The 20,502-nt window shown below is 44.7% G+C and overlaps 1 protein-coding gene and 1 long non-coding RNA gene across 2 annotated transcripts; one reads left to right on the top strand and one right to left on the bottom strand.

Moving 5' to 3' along the window:
* Positions 1-14,141: 14,141 nt before the first annotated feature.
* LOC311586925 (uncharacterized protein) lies at positions 14,142-17,313 on the bottom strand. The gene is made up of 2 exons (XM_084763244.1): positions 15,411-17,313; positions 14,142-14,366 (listed from the first exon to the last, which is right to left on the bottom strand). The coding sequence occupies exons 1-2, from the start codon at positions 16,900-16,902 to the stop codon at positions 14,338-14,340; spliced, it is 1,521 nt and encodes a 506-aa protein (XP_084619370.1). The 5' UTR covers positions 16,903-17,313; the 3' UTR covers positions 14,142-14,337.
* Positions 17,314-17,391: 78 nt separating this feature from the next.
* LOC311586970 lies at positions 17,392-20,502 on the top strand. The gene is made up of 3 exons (XR_014775714.1): positions 17,392-17,675; positions 18,086-18,410; positions 19,214-20,502. It is a non-coding gene; the product is annotated as an uncharacterized lncRNA (long non-coding RNA).

The following is a 20,502-nucleotide window of genomic DNA, read 5'->3' as shown; positions in this document are numbered from 1 at the left end:
ACCCAGGACTACACATTTGGGCCGCCCTAGTTTGGCATCAGCCTTGGCAGGCGAGGAACTATTTCCTCTACCTTTCTGCCAACAGAAGGCAGCACAGCTAAAACCAGGCAACTGTGGGTGGAGCTACAGACTTATCCCAGTGAAACGCAGAAACCTATCCTTATCTGAGACAGATTCGTATCTTGGCCTGCAGTGACATCAACAGAGATGTGGGACTAGGTGCCCTCCTAGCACTCTAGAAATGCGAACGGATAAAGACATTTCCAGACTTACAATAGCTGACTAAATATCGCTCCACACAACAACTTGCCTGTATGAAATGCTGACGGCTCTTCTCTTCAAAAAAAAAAAAAAAGGCATTAACAACCAAGAGGCCAATGGGGCAGTGGGGGGTTAAAGGTTCACTGGTAAGAGTAATCATACAAATTCAGAATGTTCTACTATTATAAATATGCTGTGGGGGTGTCAACCATGTCATCATATGGAAACTAAAAACAAAACAACTAATAACAATTAGATCAGTATGTGAAGAGATGGGCAGAAGAATAAATTGGCATATCAAAATTTTAAATGTGGGGGGATAGAGTTTTTATATTAGTATTTTTATGGTTTTATTAATATTTATATTAGTTTTTCTGGGGTTTTTTTCATCTATACATTCATGTTTTGATACTACTGCTTCAAAATAATGTCATAATGAGAACATTTTTTACAAACCATGAGGTTACCACAAGTAAAAACCTGTAATAGGCAAGCCAAAAATGATACACAAGTAATAATAACACACTAATAGAGTAAATTTGTCAACTACCAAAAAAAAAAAAAAGACCTAGGAGAGGAAGAAAGAAGCACATCAAAGAAATAAGTTACTAATGGTTGTAGAAAGATCTTACACATCCACAGACACCTTGGCCGTAACTGAGTTAAGTTTTTCCAGCTAAAAGACACAGAATGAGCGACTTGATGCTACGAGCTCCTTAGAATAAACTCATCTCCTGTAATAAACACAGACTTTTAAAAAAAACAGACAGACCATACAAAGACACGAGAAGCCAGGCACAACTGTTGCCTGTGATCCCAGCACTCGGGAGCCTGAAGCATCAGTCTGAGAGCAGGCCACAACGGGTAGCGGGAAACCCAGGAGGGGAGGAGAGGAAAGTAGACAGTAATAAAAGGGGTCAATTCAGCAAGAGGAAATAGCAATCATAAATATACATATGCTTGCTTATTTATGTTATAGGTTAATATATAGTTAGTGTTGTTGTTGTTCTTGTTATTTGTGTTCTGTGTAGCCGTGGCTGTCCTGGAACTCACTCTGTAGACCAGGCTGTCCTTGAACTGACCGAGATCCACCTGGCTCTGCCTCCCAAGTGCTGGGATTAAAGGCATGTGCACCACTGAATGGCTTATGTCTGTATTTAACATCAGGGTGAACATATATAAAAATAGACATTAATAGACCTCAATGTGGAGATAGACTCTTGTGCAGGGCTTTGTTTGTTTGGTGTTTTTCTGTTGGCTTTTTGGATTCTTTTGTTTTGTTTGGGGGTGGTATTTTCTGGTTTGTTTGGGTTTTTGTTGTTGTTGTTGTTGTTGTTGGTTGGCTGATTGGTTGGTTATTGTTTTGTTTTGATCCTAAAGTGTCCTCCACTTCACCAAATAGTTCCACCAGGGTGGACAAAACATTCAACAGATAAGACTTTAGGAAATATTTCATAGTTGGACTGTAATAATCAGAAAGTTCTCAAATAAGCAATCTATTTTGGCATCTGAAGTAACTAGAAAAACAACATTTAGATATGAAGAAGTCAATTGTGGAAACCTTAAAGACCTCACCAAAAAAAAAAAAAAAAGACTGTTAAAATTAGTAAAGGCATTCAGCAAAGTGATAGGTTGTAAAATCCTGTAATCTACTTTTTTATACCAAAAGCAAGCTCTCTGAAGTGAAAAGCAAAAAGTAATCCTGAGTCAGACACACCTTTAATCCCAGCACTCATGAGGCAGAGGCAGGTAGATCTCTGTGAGTTCAAGGCCAGCCTGGTCTACAAAGCAAGTCTCAGGACAACCAAGGCTAGCTACACAGAGAAACTTTGCCTTGGGGGTGATAGACGAATCATACTGGTTATGATAGCTACAAAAAAATGAGATGCCCACAAGTGATTTAACAAAAGAGTTCACAGCTTCTATAAAATATTAAGGAAAATTGGAGGGTACAAACAAAATGGGAAGACACAAAGTACTCAACATCCTCTAAAGTCCATCCTACTGAAAGCGTCATATGGATTCAATATAATTCCTATTAAGACATGAGTAGCTGGATGAGAACAGAGCTCAGTTGGTGCAGTGTTACCCAGCATGCAGGAGGCCCTGGAATCAGTGCCCAGGACCACGTAAGGTTGGCTATGCTGCGCAATCTCAGCATCTGGGAGGCAGAGTCAAGAGGATTTGAAGCTCAAGCTCATTCTCTGATACGCACCCAGTTCGAGGCCAGCCAGGCTTCATAAGACCCTGTCTCAAAAATGTCAAAAGCAGAGCTGGAGAGATGGCTCAGTGCTTAGGGGTCTGTGTTGTCTTGCAGAGGACCCAGGTACAGTTCCCAGCACCCACATGGCAGCTCACATCCATCTGTCATTCCTGTCCCCAGGGATCTGATGCCCTCTTCTGACCAAACATAGACGCATGTATGTATGTGTTACATATTCATACATGCAGGCAAAACAGTCCCACACATAAGATAAGTAAATATAAAATAGGATGTTGTATTTATGTGTCTGGAGCTATATATTCAAATATATGCATCTAACAACAATTAAAGAAAAGACATTATTAACTTAAAAGAGGGGACAACATGGGAGGGTTTAGAGGAACGAATGGAAAGGGAAAATGATGTAATTATAATCTCAAAAAATAAAATTATTCCCTTTTTTAAATGTCAAAATAAATAAATATTTTAAAAATATTATTCACACAACCAGAAGAAACTCTACTAAAGCCTGTGTGGAACGACAAAACCCTTGAAGCCAACTTCCCAAAGCCAACTTCGGGAAGAAGAAAAAATGCAGAGGATATGACACTATCTGACTTTAAAAATATACTACAAAGCTGTAATGGTCAAAGAAGCATGGCACTGGAATAAAAGAAGAACATGTACCAATAAAACAAAGTAGATCTCGTAGAAGTAAACCCACATTTCCACATCTAATTTATTTTTGACAAGGGTATCATGTACATGCTAAGAATACTAGATATCCACATGCAGAAAAAATGAAATAGACTATTTCTCACAAATTACCAAAAAAAAAAAATCAAGTCAGAATGCACTTAAGACTTAAGTAGGCCACCCTAAGGAATAAAGCGACTGGAAGAAAACAGGAAAAACATTTCAGTACCTGGGAATCAACGTGACCCCAGGAGCACAACGCGCCCAAAAGGAGACAAATGGGTTATGTTAAATAAACAACCAACAGTGTAAAAGATAATCTGTGAAGTGAGACAAAATAACTGAAATTATATATTGGATTAAAATCTGATACACAGAATAATCAATAAGCTCCAAAAATTGGATTGCAAAGAAAAACAAAAAACAAAAACAAATGACCCAAGTAAAAATGGCCAATAGACCTGATTACAAATTTCTGAAGAAAAAAAAAAAAAGAAATACAAATGACCAATAGATAAATGAAAAATGATCACCATCTCTATCTATCAGGGAACCATACGACAAGCCCACCATAAGATCTCACCTCCCTCTAGTAAGAGTGTTTGGCATGAAAAGGCCCCTGGTTACAGGTGCTGGGGCAGATGAGAAAAGAACCCTGTGGCAGCTCTGTCAACTCCACACAGTCTGAGGCCAGCGAGGAAGAGTCTCCAGGGGGACGTTTTTCCGTATTGTGAGTAATGGAAGTGAGAAGACAGCCCACTGTGGGCAGTGCCATTCCCTGAGTCTACGTCCTGGACTGTCTAAGAGAAGAAAAAAGGAAGCCAGAGCAGCAAGCTCGCGTGCGTTCAGTTCTGTCTGCTCCTAACTGTAGCAGTGACGTGACCAGCTGCCTCATGGACAGTGACCTGGAACTGTGAGGGGAAAACAAATACAAAAACAACATCCCTCCCCTAAGACATTTTGTCACATCCAAGAAACGAAACCACAACAGAAATCTTTGCACACTATTTGAGGAGAATTAGCAATGCTATCCTATAATTGTGATGACTGTTCCATGCTTGTTAGTCGAGCTACTGGAAATATTAAGGCAATCCAACGAAGACAGCATCACTGTGACCTTCAAGAGATAGAAGTTTGGCTCCTCTCACTAGGTAGTGTTTAAAAAAAAAAGTCCGGCTGAGTTAAAAAGAGAAGTATGTGACTTAAGTTAAACTAATTTTTATTTTAGTAACAGATCATCAGACCTAGAGGTTTTAAGACTTCATGAAAAGGGTATTGGAGTTCTTGGACAAAAAGAAAAAAAGCAATGCCTGTGCCCCCTTGTGGGGAGAGATGGGTTGTTGTTGCATGTGCGATGAAAGCCTAACTTGCGTTTTGAGATATAGATATTCCTACAGAGGCTAAGTGAATTGAGAATGCATGGACTAGGTCCTCTTTGAGCCCATTGGTCACCAGGCACTTTTTTTTTTTTTTTTTTTTTTTTTTTTTTTTTTTTGTCAGTCCTTTGCCTTGATCTCTGTCAAGTCCGTTCTGGGTCCTCGAAGCTCTGCCTGTGCCCAAATACACTGATCAAACTCAGGCTGGAAGACCCTGCTGCCGGTCCAGGAATTTAGCTCACCACGGTAGAGAACTTTTACATTCGGTCCCAAGGAACTGTGGGAAGCCCACAGCAACCTTATTAACGCTGAAATAACAAGTAACTTCCAGTTTCTCTCAAGTTCCCTGGGAAAGATGTGCCCCAAAGTGACCAATTACTGTAGCGGAGTGGGCATGTCTGGGGAGAAGCCACAGGTACCAGAGGAGCTAAAACAGCTGAACTTCCTCTGAACTTTCAGAATGTCTGGGCGAATCGATGTTTGGATGATTCCTTCGTGGTGTCTGTTCTCTAACATGTTATTAATTCAAAGGGAGAAAGAATACGACGCTCCACTCTGTAGGGAAGCCGGAAAAGGAAGAATCCAAAGTAACTGGACAGCAGGCTTCCGGGGTGTAGCTTGCAGAGTTGTTTGCAGCCTTGTTTTTATAATCGATAATAATAATTTAGTAATGATTCCTGGCTGAATCAGCACATTATAGTTAGGAAAAACACAGTGACGGTCATTGGCCTGTCATCCATTCCCCAGTGAGCAACAGTGAAACTCGAAAGAACCTTGGGTTCAAATTCAGTTTTATCTCGGACTCCTCTAAAGGTTTTAATGTAAGAATTATTTTTAAAGTAAAAGCTACAGATCTGCATGATTTCCCCCTAATATTTCTTGTGCAGTTCAGCCTTAAAAGCACCCTGTTTTTACTGCTTTCCACCCTAATTTAAGCTGTGATCTTCCTATGCTGCCCATAGTTGCTATCCTTCTGAAGGCTTGCCAATTCAACCAAGTTTTTAAAAATATTTCATTAGTTCCTTGAGATTTTCATGCACTGCATTTTGATATTCACCCCCTCATCTATCTCCTCCTAGTGCTCCCCCCAATCCATCTCCACCCAACTATGTCCCCATTTTAATTTATTTAGTCCTGTTAGTGTTGCCTAAATAGTCTTGGAGTGTGGTCATCCACCACAGTATGTTAGACCTACCAGGGATGTGGTGTTCGAAGATGTGTACGTATGGGTACATAAACCACACTCACACATGTACAGAGAGGCAAAGACACACACATACAGAGAGGAGAGAGAGGGGAGAGAGAGTTTGGCTTAGTTATTTTCATTGCAAGCTGCTTGGAGACATAAAGTGTTTGAACTTTTAATTTTATATTAAAGAATACGGCTAAAATAATTTATTGAAAATCTCAGTAAAAATACATGAACATTTTTCTTCACGTGTTAGCTCTAAAGAAGTAAATAATAAATCTGTTCTCTGACAGTTTCACGTGTTATATAATGTGTCTTTCTGTATAATTGGTGTCTTTTTATAGTTAAAACATTGTTGGTGTTTAATTTTTTAGTGTTTACATTTGTTTATTTGTGGGGGGATGAAGTGTCTTGTGGAATGGCACATGTGTGGCGGTCAGAAGATAACTTGCAAGACCCGGTTCTCTCCTTCCACCACGTGTGCCCCAGGGGTCCAATTCAGGTTGCCAAGCTTGGCGACAAGTGCTTTAACCCAAATGAACTAACTAGCCCACATTCATGTCTTACTGTTTTGTTCTGTGACGCACTGACTCTAACTTAGACGGTCTGTGTGACCAGGTTTGCAATTATCCGCGGAAGGTTGGTGGGTTCACTGTCGGATGCACAGCTATTGTTTCCAACAGGTTTAACAGATTTCATTAAAAAGTTAGGCATTTCCGCCCTGGCAGTGGGCAAAGAGGCACCTTGTTGGTAGTGATGTTCTTATATCAGTCAGGGACAGAGCAAATGGCAGTCCGTTGGTCATCCTGTATTGATGCCTGGCTTGATGGCCAAAGCTCCTTTATGCCTAGGACCCATAAAACAATCAAATCCAGGCAGCGCAGTACAGGGAGAGGAAGACAGACAGAGACCCGTGTTCCACCATGCCATGCAGTACGGGCACAGACCTGCCCTCCACCCCATGGCATGGGTAGGCCATACACACACAGAACCCTGCCTACCACCTCACAGCGCAGCTTGGGAGAAGGGAGAGAGACAGACCTGCAGACCACCCTGCCACCCACAGACCTGCCCTCCTGCGCACTGCCCAGGCAGGCCATAGATACCTGATTGCTGGAGCCCGCCAGCCCCGTGGCCAGCCTGCAGTGGAAGCACCACATGTGTGAGTATGTGGTGGTCAGATGGGAGAGAAAGAGTAGTGAGAGGAGTAGCCCGTGGTGAGTGGCTAGCCCTGCCACCTGGGGCCATGGTGATGTCCCAAGCCAAGTTGTGTCAGAGAGTCATGTCTGGGTCCAAGGCACCAGCAGGGGTCAGTGTTGATGGCCATGGTTCATATTACCACCAGAGAATATTAGGAGTCCCTGGTTGGGGCAGCCGCTGGGATGTCCAGGGGCTGTGCAGACTGGCCAGTCCCTCACTGGCTCTGGTGCTCTGGAAAGCTGGCCCCACCTCTTACCAGCTGCAGCTCTTGGGAGAGCAGGCCTTGCGCCTCATCTCAACAGCACAGCTGAAGGAAGGATAAACCTGTTTCCCAAGTATGGCATCAGAACCGTCTTGTGAGAGAACAGGTGAGGTTAATGCATTATAATACCAACCACCTAGTGCGGGAACTTGATTGTTGCCAGCTGAAAAGATCCTGTGAACAGACTCTGGGAGGAGATAGATAAATGAGCCCAGAGCTGGAGGCGGGACTTTTTGGAGACTTGGGATAAGTTTTGGCTGTTCATCGCTGCATTTCGAGTCGCTCCTAGAGAGAATCGCGCCCTGGCTCCTGCTGAGGTTCCAGGTTCTGGTTACTCCAGGTTCCAGCAGAAGAAATCCTGCTGACTACGCCAGGAGAATCGTTTCTCAGAACTGATATCCTTACAGTTTTGTTATTGTGTTCCTTAATCCTCTTTTCCTATTGTTTTGGTTAGTCAGGTTATAAGTGACGTATGCGCGGTTACTAAGTTGTTAATAAAATATATTGATTAAGAAAATTGAGCCTACACACAGCAGAGCTGACCCTGGTGGTGGGGTGCCTCTAACAGTAAGAGCGAGGGAGAGCTGGCAGCATTGGGTGGCCTTGCCAGAGCAGAGCTGGAGAGCTCTCCCTAGTGGTGTAGATATGCAAACAAAAGCCAGTGCACTGACCATCTCAACTACCACCTAGGCCCAGATCCAGGGCTCCGAGTTGACCCACCTCAAAAATCTATATCATCTGCAAACAGCTGGGCCAGTGAAAACGGTAAAAGGGCCAGTCCTGCTGGTCCAAAGCTGCAAACTCTCCAGTACACAATGCAACAACAGGATGACCAGGAGGAGTCCAGTGAGGATCCAGTATTGATGGTGTCACAGAAGCCGGAGATCTTGAACCAGACCAATGACTCATTGCAACGAACCTTAGCAAGTGAAGATGTGTGAACAGAGGGATAGACTCTGGGACACACTAGAGCTTCCACGGTGAGGTGTTTTCTATGCTTTGGTTTTGTTTGCTTGTTTGTTTGTTTGTTTCAGGCGGAAGTTGCAAGGGCAAAGGGCAGATATGAGTGGAGAGGGAGATGAGCAACTGGGGTGTATGATGCAAAATTCACAAAGAATAAAAGTTTAAAAAAGAACTTTAGTGTTAGTATTTGTTTAGTTTATACTAAATTTAATCATGAATTTCATACACAAGTCAGAACTTAAGGACTTTTTTTTTAGAGTCTTGAAATCAGGTGTCAGTATGTACAGTGTGACCATCTTAACAACACAAAGCCTTCCAATCATAAACACAAGATGTGTTCTGGTTTGCACAGGAAGCGGCCGCCTCAGTGCTGTGACTTTCAGTGCACAAGTCTTTCCTCTCTTTGTCTATGGATCTCCCCTTTTTCAAGCACTATTTGGTCGAATATATTTCCAGATGATGATGATGATGATGATGATGATGATGATTTTTTGAATGCTTTTGTACATGAATTATTTTTCTTAACTTTTTTTTACATTGTCCATCGCTGTTATATAAACACACAAGCAACTTTTTATGTATTTGTCTTGTGTCTTGAAACTTTCCTGGATTTGCTAGCTCTGGTTTTGTGGATTATTTGAATATGGGACCATGCTACACGTTGAGAGATCGCTTTTCTCTTCCTTTTCCGCTTTCCTTGGTTACCCTTACTGGCTAGAGCCTTCAGTGCAAGGTGAGGAGCTTCAGAGGTGAGAGCAACCATTCTCCGCCCTGAGAGAAAAATGTTTGCGCTTCGACCACTGAAGTCTGAGGTTAGTTGTAGACATCTACCGTTTTCTTCCTTTCCTGTTTTCTTTTTTTTTTTTTAAGGTCGGTGAGATGTCCTTTGTCGTGTTGGGGAAATTTTCTTCTTTTCCTAGTTTTCTAAGTGTTTTGGCCAGAAATTGCGTTGGAATGATCATGTGGGTTTCCCCTTTGCTCTGTTACTACTCTACTGCGCTGCTTTGATCTTTATATATGCATAGCGCATCTATTGAGCCCCACTTGGCTGTGGTTTATAATCCTTTTAACGGGCTGTTGGAGTCATTTTGCTGTTATGTTGAGGATTCTTGTACATTTTCATGAGATATTAGTTGATCATTTTATGATGTATTATTGTCTTTAGTGTTAGGTAAATTAGTTAGTAGTTCTTAATTGTAATTCTTTAACTAATTTAGAACTCACCAGTAAAGACATCTGAGCCTGCACATTTGTTTGAGTCAAGCCCTTCAGCTATTATAGATTTTTCTGGCTTTTTATTTCTTACTGAACTAATATTTATATGTGTGCTCCTCTTTCATCTCACTACTTAATTCCTTCCAGAGATGTTTTCAACCTTTCAGAGTACAAATCTGTCAGCTCCTTGATTAATTTTATTCCAAAGTATTTTTTATTTTTGATATTTTTACAACACAAGTGGAGTTTTTTTTTGTTTGCTTTTGTTTTTTGTTTTTTGAGACAGGGTTTCTCTGTGTAGCCTTGGCTGTCCTGGACTCACTTTGTAGACCAGGCTGACCTTGAACTCTGAGAGATCACCTGTTTCTGCCTCCTGAGTACTGGGATTTTTTAAATCTTTTCAGGGTTGTGGCAAAAGAACTGTTTTTGGGGTGCTGATTTTATATTTTGGACCTTTGCCAAGTTTGTTTATGAAGCATAACATGCATTTTGTTTTGTTATACTGTGTCACAGCAGGGTATGGTGGTGCATAGCTTTAATCCTAGCACTTGGGAGGCAGGGCCAAATGGATCCCTTTGAGTTGGAGGCTAGCCTGGTCTACATAGTGAGTTCCAGGACACCCAGGGATAAGTAGAGACACCTTGTCTCAAAAAAAGAGAGGCAGGGGATATTGCTTAGAATGAGTCTTTGTAACCAAACAAGTTAATTATCGGTGTTCTCTCATAAATAAGTATGTGAGAACCCACACTTTGTCATCCTCCCCCCCCCAAAAAAAGTCTGCATCTTTCTTCACCTTGTCAGCTTTCCTGCTCAGGGGATCCCTGTGCTGTGACCCTAAAAGGCTCAGCCATCTGTCCCCTCAAGGAGAAGACTGCGGCCAGGTGGAAAAATGGAAGTGGAGGGGGCCTGGGGACAGCGGGAAGATCAAGGCAGAAGAGGATGCAGGCAGAGCCAGATAGCTCCCGGCTGGGATGCTTCCAGCTCCACACAAATCTAGAGCTAGGTCATCCTGGGGCTAAAGGTGCAGAGGGCACCCCAACAGAGACCAAACCACGTTGGCACCCACACAACCGCCAGAAGCTTCCCTCTCAGCTCGAGGCAGAGGAACAGGAGGAGCAACCGGGGAACATCTGAGTGGAGGAGGGAGAGAACTAGGGATGGCTGGACAGCTGCCAGTCACTTCAATAGCCCGTGGGAGGAGACTGCCTCTGTCCCTTATGAAGGAGCCGAGCTGGCACAGACCTTATCTGCTAAAGACACATAGAAACCCAGACTGCATCCTGATAGGAGAGGCCGAGGGTCCTGCCCAGAGGATTATCTAAAACACCTAGGGGAAGCTGACACACCCACCCCAGCAGCAAAGCACCTAGCAATCCCCTCTGCAGGCACCTTGTGGCTACCCGGGCTCTGCTCTGCAGGCAAGAAAAGTGACTGTTAGCCCTGACCTGCCGCCTTTGGAATACGCCTAGTGAATCTGTCAAAACCTTCAAGGATCTCTGTCCGACTCAGAAAATCAGATGAGCAGCCTGGAGAGGTGGACGTCAACCTTGGAACTGCGCTCTTCTTTGTGGTCAAGAGTGTGGCGGCTTCCACAGTGATAGAAAACCTTAAAATCAATTAAAAATAATAATAAAAACTAGTACACACTAAAAAAAAGAAAGCCTTAAAATCCAGTGATTATATTCAGAGGCTAGGTGAGTGGTTAGGTGTTTGTTGTGTTTGTTGGTTGGTTGGTTGGTTGGTTTTCTGTTTGTTTTTTGAGACAGGGATTCTCTGTGAAGCCCTGGCTATCCTGGAATTCACTCTGTAAACCAGGCTGGCCTCAAACTGACCTGCCAGCCTCTGCCTCCTGAGTGCTAGGATTAAAGGCGTTGAGCCACCGTTTTTTGTTTTGTGTGTTTTGGTTTTGGTTTTCCCCCTTTAATAGGAACAGGGAATAGTAGCACACGCCTTCATTCCCAGCAGTCTGGAGGCTGAGACAGGCAGAAATCTGTGAAATAAAGACCAGCCTTGTCAGGCGTTGTGGGTCACGCCTTAAATCCCAACAACTGCACACATCAACCACTCCAGGACAGACCTTATATTCAGGAGTAGTTGACTAATATAATAAACTCCACAGTGTTGTATGTGTGCTTTTATTTGGTCAATGATTGGTGTTTGGGGTCCATTTGTTTTCTTTTGAGGCATGGTTTTATTCTGTTTTCTTGTTTTGGGGGTGTTGTATTGTTTTTGCTTTTTGAGAAAGGACTTAAAGTTCTATGGATAGAGAGGCAGGGAAGGATCTGGAAGGACTTGGGAGACAAGAAAATATCAAAATATATTTAAATTTGAAAATTGCTTAAGTAATGAAAAATATATATGGCCAGCCTGGTCTATATAGCAAGTTCCAGGCCAGCTGGGGCTGCACAGTGAGACCCCCCTCCAGCTGTGTGGCAAGCTCTCCCATCCATGTGCTCACCACTGCTACGGTTTGATTGATCTGACTGTGTCCCCACCCCCCACCCCCACTCCCACCCCCAAATTTGTTAGCAGCTAGTGTAGTGAGGTGTTTTGGAGGCAGCCCATAGGCAGGAGGCTATTAAACCCCAGGGATGCACACTCCGGGTGAATGAGGTCACTCCTCTCTAGGGTGGTTATGAAAGAACAAGAGTAGTCTCTTCCCCTCTCCCTCAATCACTATCTAAGAGAGTGCCTTCCTGCCAGATCTCATGGAGGCGTTTCCTCAGCTCAGGGCCCCCTCCTCTCAGACGACTCCAGCCTGCGTCGAGGTGACAGACGACTAGCCTAGCCGCACACACATGGTTTATGTCAGTCAGTGAAGGTGAGCTTACCAACAAGCTGTGCTTCGTTGCGGACCATCTAAGAATCAAGGCTCAGAGGGCCCTTCTGCTTCTGCTGAGGGTGCTTTCTCCAGCTTCTGGAGACTTCTAGAGCTCCTGGCCCCTTGCATCTTCACAGGCAGTCATGTGTGGCTTCCGCCATTACGAGTCTCCCACTCTGGCGTTGATACTGCTGCCTGTCATTTCATTGGGTCCGTCTAAGCAGTCTAGGGCTCTGTACCACCTCAAGGTCAGATTATTAAGAATCTTGGTTATGTCCCCCTCCTTCCAGTTTGTAGCGTATTACCAATAATAGCCATGATTTACTTACGGGGGGGGGGGGGAGGGGGTGACCTATCTGAAAGTTGTCTGGCTCGAAATGAATTCATTATGTTATACTCAAAGAAACAAGTTTAGGTTATTAAGGAAAGGATCTCATGTACACGTGCCTAGTCCAAATGGCCAATATAAAAGCATGCCAAGTAATCTTACACAGAATATAATTCTGCAAGGATGGTTGGCCCACACTGACCCCTGTCTATCTAGTTTAACCTTGGGCCAATGGATGCCACTGTTGCTATTGATACTTGTTGGCAAAACTTACTGTTTAAAATAAAGGCCGGGTGTGGTGGCACACACCTTTAATCCCGGCACTCAGGAGGCAGAGCAGCAGATCTGTGAGTTCCAGGCTAGCCTTATGTACAAATTGAGTCCCAGGACAGCCAGGGCTACACAGAGAAACCCCGTCTCTAAGAAACAAAAGCAAACAAAAAAATAAAATAAATTATACAATCCCCTCGTCTCCCCTTTGTCTCTACCTCCTTGAACATACGCGTACTTGGCCATGGTTCACACATTCCTACTGCAGTGTCCATTCCCGGATAAACTTAAGAATCTTTGGGAAAATCTCTTTGTTCTTTAAGTTGACACCAGGGGATTAAGGGGAATTCTAAACCACGACATCAAGTCTCTACTTAGCAAGCATATAAATATTTCACATGTGCAATCAGAGTGCCAGTGGTGGTGGTGCACACATTTAATCCCAGGTGGATCTCTAAGTTTGAGGCCAGCCTGGTCTACAGAGCGAGTGCCAGGACAGCCAAAGCTACAGAGAGAAACCCTGTCTTTAAAAACCAAAAACAGGGCTGGAGAGATGGCTCAGAAGTTAAGAGTACTGACTGCTCTTCCAGAGGTCCTGAGTTCAATTCCCAGCAACCACATGGTGGCTCACAACCATCTGTAATGTGACCTGATGCCCTCTTCTGGCCTGCAGGTGTACATGCAGGCAGAGCACTGTATACATAATAAATAAATCTTTTTTAAAAAGGAAAAGAACTGGGGTCTTTATCTTTAAAAAGAAAAGAAAAGAAACAACCTAGAATCATCTAGAATCTAGAATCATCAGGGAAGAGGCTCTAGATGTATCTAGATCTGACTGGCCTTAGGCATCTCTGTGGGGGAATTGACTCAACTGCTTGCTTTAATTAAGAGAGGGAGACTCCTCCACTATGGGTGCACCACTCCCTAGGTTTGGGTCTTGTGCTGTTTAAGTGCAGGGATGGAGCTGAACCCAAGCAAGCATGTATGCATTTGTTCTCTCTGCTCTTGACTGGGAAAGCGACTAGCTGCTTCAAGTTCCTGCACTGACCTTCCTGCAGTGATGGACTGTAACTGAGAAGTGTATGCCAAGTAAACTCTCCCTTAAGATGCTTTTTGCCAGGTTATTTTTATCACAGAAGTAAAAATGGAACAGGGTGGTTCCAAAAAGAGGGAGTAACCTTCACAGAGGACACCACTGCAGTGTCCTTAGCAATGAAGGGTCAAAGAGTAGCCTGAGTCAGAACCCTCAGCACCCAACGGCCATTTTCAGGATGGACAACGGGCACTGGGAAGACTTCCTAGGCCTCTCGGGGACATGTGGATCACAGCTGTGACCAACAGAAGGGACTCAGTCATATTAAGAGATTTTATGTATCACACGTACACAGATATAAAGCAGAGGCTGCAGCAAGCATTCTGGGTAACAATCTTAAGTATCAAAATGGTTTTACATAGAATGTAATATTATTCTACACGTCTAAGAAGAGCACAGAAACTCGATGCTCAGACTTGGAAGATCGGTGTTCCATGACACGTGGCTATCCAAACATCACTTAATGACATCGGGCCTTGGCTCCACTATCTGTAAAAGACACAAATAAGAGTAAGGATGTGAAATGAAGATGGGTTGACAACTACAAAGTGTTTGATTTCATAGAGGCCATATGAAGATTAATCCAGACCGGTGGTTCTCAACCTGTGGGTTGTGACCCTTCAGGATTAAAATGACCTTTTCACAAGGATCACCTAAGACCATCAGAGATATCAGATACTTACATTACAATTCATAGCATTACCCAAATCACAGTTATGAAGTAAGAGTGAAAATAATTTTATGGCTCGGGGACACCACGATATGCGTATTAAAGGGGGGGTGGCATCAGGAACTGTGAGAACCACTGATCTAGACCATCATGGTTTGTGTATGTGAGGACAGACAAGTGACTTTTTTATATCAAGCAGCGTGTGTGTGTATGTATGTGTGCATGTGTGTGGCCATGTGTGAGTGCATTGATGTGTGTATCTGTGTGTGCGCATGTGTGCATTTGTGTGTGTGTTTATGTTTATTTCACCCAAATAAGCAAGGGGTGGGGTAAAAGCAGGCAGTGGCCATCCTGACTGTCCTGACCACAAGGAAAACCAACCCGAAGTGCCCCTTTTTACATTCCAGGATGCACTGGGTTAGACCAACATCATCCTCCAATGACCCAAGTTTGACTTGTGGCACAAAGTGGGTGAGGCTAGAACACTGTCTCTGGATAGTGTTAGCAAGCTCAGTGGGTTCACCACAGTTCCCATGGGCTAAGTGACTTCCTGGGCTGACCCATGAACAAAGCAAGGTGAAACTGCTAGCAAAGGCCAAGCAGACAGGTGCTTGGGGACAGATCCTCTATGGGCCCGGAAATCTGTTTCTTTATAGTTAGACAAAGCAAACTGGGGTTTAGGGAAGGCAGCCATGAGGGCATGTTATGAGAACTGGCCAGGCCTAGGACTCCGCATCTTCCTAGCGCTCTTTCTGCTCTGAATTACTGATGAGACTGGAGGGAAAAGCTGCAGGCGAACAGCAACAGACAGCAACAGACAGAAAAGCTGGGTTGTACTGCTGTCTACGCAGCCTTCCACTTACCCTTCAGGGCCTTGTTGATCCACTGTATGGCGGCTTTCTTCTCTAGGTCAAAGTCTTCTACGGTGATGCAAAAAGACAGTTCTAGGGCCGGGGGCAGAATCAGTGGAGCATCTCGGCCACGGGGCAGCAACAGGGGGATCTTGCGTCTCACAGGCCTTGGAATATCAGATGTAGGGAGGCCATTCTTTGGGTCTTTTTGCTGGACTTGGGGAGCATCTGTGACAGTTTCATGCTTGGATTTCCTGGGTTTCTTTCCCCTTTTTTTCAGACTACCTGAAGAGCCAGGAGGCCAGCCTTTCTCACTGACTTTCTTGGCAGACACCTGCAACTGGCATGAGGCTTGGCTGGGGAGCGACAGAGCACTTGGTGCGGCACCTGCAGCAATGCCTGAGGCAGCACCCATGGTAGCAAGTGCATCACCTCCTGTGGCAGGCCCTGAAGTATCATCACCTGAGGCAGCAACTTGGGTATCATGTGCAGTAGTGCCTTTGGAAGCGCCTCCAGTAACATAGGCAGCAGCACCTTTGGTAGCACCTTGGGTAGCACCTGCAGCAGCACCTGGAGCAACACCTGCAGCAGGGTCTGAAGCAACACCAGCAACAGCACCTTGGGTAGTATGGGCATCATCACCAAAAGCTAATCTTGGGGCAACACCTGTGGTAGCACGTGCACCACCAGCCCCTGCTGCAGTCCCTGGAGCATCACCTGTTGCGCCCCCTGAAGCGTCACCTGGGGCAGCGCCTGGGGCAGCACCCTGAGTTTCACATGCAGCAGTGCGTTTGGCAACACCCTGGTTAGCACGTGAAGCAACGCCTTTGACAAAACCTCGAGTAGCACGTGAAACCACATCTTTGGAAGCACCTTGGGTAGGACAAGTAGCAGCGTCTGTGGCAGCCCCTGCAGCAACACCTCGGGTAGCAGCATGGCCAGTAGCACCTGTGGCAGCCCCTGCAGCAGCACTTTGGGTGACACGTACACGAATTCTCTCTGGTGGCCACTGTGCTAGAGAGGAACTATAGGAGCTGGCAATGGCGTTTCGTTTGCACGAGCTCCTGAAGGCAATATGGGATTCCTTAATACGGCTCTTTGCTGAGTTCTTGGAACAGTCATCTCTACCCAGAGGGCCTGGCTTGGGTATAAAAGAAGACAGCACACCGTTGACAATTAGAGGTCTGAAAGCAGATGGGGCACTCACACCGCCATCAGAGTCCTTTCCCCGATCACACGGCCTCTGGGTGACTGGGGACCCTTCCTCCTGCTTGGCAACTTGACACTCTTCACTGTCTCCCAAGGTAGTGGGGTCTTTCTTTTCCTTAGTTTGAACTTGACCACTCTTTTGGAGAGCACTGACCAGTGTCTCCTTCCTCGACTGAGGCGAGAGGTAGCCAGTAAGGAAAGACCATATAATCAGCACCGGCTGTGCCAGAACAAAATGGAGCGTGGCTCTACCCTTAGAAGAGACCACCTTCAGGATCACCAAGCTTTGGGACATCCTGGAGCTGGGCAGCGTCAGCACTGGTTTGTGCTGGCTACCCAAGAACACGGAGGAAAATACTCTAGCGAGTAAATTTTGAGCCTTCTCCTCCGGATATCACTGCGTGTGGACGACCACAATGCTCCTAGGGTGCTGTTGAGGATGGGCTAAAGCCACATCATCTTCAAAAGACAGCCTGTCAGCCTTGTTCAGACACTGGTCCATGAAGTTAACCCAGAGAGACCGGGAAACACGGTGGGTCTCTTCTGCTGGTCCCCAGCGGACACAGTCAGGGGCAGAAGGCGACTGCGAGCCTGTCCCAGGTAACTACCCATTGGGACAACTCTGCATGATCCCGCGCCTACAAATGAAGTCAACGGTTCAGAGAGTTCCCTAGCACCGAAGGCGCCCACAGCAAGGCACGCACTGTAGGTGTGTCGCCTATGACGCAGCACTGGAACGTGTGAGCAAAGAAAGGGCACGAGAGCAAAGGCCACGTGAGGAAAGGGCGCGCACCAGGATCCTCTGCTGCTGATAAAAGTGACACTAGGATTACCGGCTCTAGTTTGAAGGCCAGTAGACAGCCCCGCGCCCCACTGTTGTTGAAGGCCAATAGACAGCCCCGCGCCCCACTGTTGTTGAAGGCCAATAGACAGCCCCGCGCCCCACTGTTCGAACTGGGGTTCCATAACCAGAGAACTACGGAGGGGCAGGCCTCGGTGCTCAGCAGCGTCCTCTGGAGGCGGCAGCATCCTTTTGGATGGAATAGTGGAACAATTGCTCAGACCTGAGTGAGTTAGCAAGACTAGAGCAAGTCCCAGATGTCTATTAGAAGTAGGAGGATACAGGGAAATACAGGTCTGAGTGGGTGCTGCCACACCCTTCCTTTAATCAGCAGCTAGAAGATTGTATGTTCATGAAATGTCCAAAAACCCTTCCATTATTTTAAAGTTTAAAGTTAAGGTTAAACAACTTCTACATCAAACTCTGGCTATTGACAGATACCATGAATCTAAAAAGCATTATGCTAGGTCAATGAACCACATCCACAGAGCTGTGTACTTACTGCCTGACTCCATAGTTATGATATTCTTTCAGAGAGGTGAGCCCCAGGGATGGAGAATGTATCATTGGTTCCCAGGAGTTAGAGTTGGACTGAATAGACTGACGAGAAAATATGAATGTTTTTATTGTTTTGAAGATTCATGGACAATTAGACAGATAACTCCTGGCAACATCCAGCCTACTTCAAAGAGGATGAGGAGCATCAAAGAGCCTCCTTATGGAGATGGCTTCAAATGTGGCAAACAAGCCACTGGTCAAAATGTCCTCATTTCTACCACAGACAAATTCTGCCTTAAAAAAAGGCAAGCTTGGAAGCAGGCAGAGTCAACCGTCAAACTCTGTCAAGACAGGGTAAGCAAGTCCTCAATAGTCCCTGCCTCACAAATATGTCTGCCAGATACTGGGCCAGAAGGCTGAAGATGATGCTACAACGTTATAGAGAGTTTTGGGTGATTGCTCAGGTAACGAACTGTCTCTCTGTATACTCAAGTAATTAATTTTATTCCCTCTCAAGTTGAAGATGGAGTTGAAGACCAAATAGTTTAGTTTTACAACTAAGCTTAGTTGTTTAGGAGTTAAGATGTTTTTAGGTCTAGATAGATGCTTTAAGTTGATAATGACGAGATACAATAGATATTGACTTATAATCAGAATTTTAGACGCACCAAGATAGGAAAGATGTTTTCTTCAAGGCTGCCAAATACAAATAGCCAAAACACTAAGAATGTAACATTTATATAATTCCTGATTGTTTCATGGTTCTTCTTGCTGTAGGTAGTTTATTGTATACGTGTGTAAAAATATAAATGTATATGTAAAAAATAAAAAATATTTAATAAAAAAAGAAAGAAAATTTAATGTGAAGAAAACTGGGGGACCAAAAACAACATCGTGTATACTGGCACAAGCATCTACACATTTGATGAAATTTATGATGCATCACAAACAACTTTATTATAGATAACTTTAAAATGGGTTTTTAACACTTTATTAACCATGACTTTATAACAAGCACTTAAAGGCAGTATTTTTATTTTAGAAAATGAGGCAGGCAGGGCTGGAGAAATGGCTCAGAGGTTAAGAGTACTGGCTGCTCTTCCAGAGGACCTGGGTTCAGTTCCCAGCACCCACATGGCAGTTCACAACTGTCTGTAGCTCCAAGAGCCGACACCCTCACACAGACATACAAGCAGGCTGAACACCAATGTGCATAAAATAAAAATAAATTATCTTTTTAATGAGACAGTGTCTTTCTATCATGCAGCTCTGTCTGAATTGGAACTCACTATAAAAGAGAGACCCGGCTGGCCTCCAATCTTCACTTGGGCCTACAAGGTAACCAGAGTAGGGTGAATAAGAGCATGGCGTCTGTCTTTATTTTGCATATGTCCTTCGAGTCAGCCACCTGCTAATGCTACACGCAAGCATGTTAGTAACTCAAGGGATGTCTGTCTAAAAAGCCAAGGACCTCTGAGCAACCTTCATGGCTGGAGGCAAGGGGGTGGGGGAGAAGAAAAACTAAATTATCTTTCTATCAGCTTTTACAATGTCCTGAACCAGACACCCAAAAGCCATGGTCCTGAACCTTTAGACCCCTGGGATTTCAGGAACAGCAGCAGCCCACAGACAGTCACCCCATGACGAGAACGCCAAGCAGAAGCAGGCGTCCCATAGTCATTGCCCCTCAAATAAGCTGGCTTTTCTGGTTTCTTCGGACCACGTCGCAGAGCCAGACCTGAGACGACACGACCAGGACTGCATACCTCCCTCAGTGCCCCAGCTCTTCTTCTGTTTAAACCCTAAAAGCTCCTGTCAGTGCCCAGAAGACGGACTCGTCTGTTCCTCTTCCTAGACCGCCAAGCAAACTGAATCGCTCTCCTTTCTCTGCTTTTCATTCTGTCTTGCCTCTTTGCCATATTTGAGTGGAGGAGCCCAACCTAATCCCTTGACTCCCCGAGTCAGAACACTAGCTCTAAAACTTCAGTAATAGCTTTATCATTTTCTTTTTTATCATGATGAACACACTGATCAAATACAGGCTGTGGTCCAGCTAGTCCAACAACTGCTGTCTCCCAACGGAAGCTAGATGTCACAGCTGGTCTTTGACATCCCAAAGAAGCAGGTTCTGATGCCGATGAAGGAACCCCTCAGCAGCGGGGTATGTGAACTTGTGAGCGGGCATGAGGCCAAGCAGGCAGGATAGAAACGCCTTTTTTCCATGCCCTTTAGATAGGCTGCCACGAGAAGGTGTGACCCGGATTTAAGGTGTGTCTTACTATCTCAAATGATCCCATTAACGCCTGGATTAGGTTGGTGTAGCTTCCCAAGGACTAATCACAGGACTTTGTAACAGCAGGAGCCACCCTAAATAAAGGATCCCCTGCGTTCCAGGCATAATCTGCTTTACCTGTACTATGGGAAAGTAACCCACTTTTCCCTTGGTAATCTGGATCAATCACCCCTCCTAACTCTGTTATTCCTTTCTTAGTTGATTGCCTTAAGGGCATAAGAAACCCAAAGTAGCCACGGAGGAAAAGAAAACATTTGCTATAG

The sequence above is a fragment of the Acomys minous genome, assembly GCF_964271855.1.
Source record: "Acomys minous genome assembly, chromosome: 16".
Taxonomy (NCBI): Eukaryota; Metazoa; Chordata; class Mammalia; order Rodentia; family Muridae; genus Acomys; species Acomys minous.
Note: the sequence above shows the minus strand (reverse complement) of the source record. Positions and strands in the feature narration are given on the sequence as shown.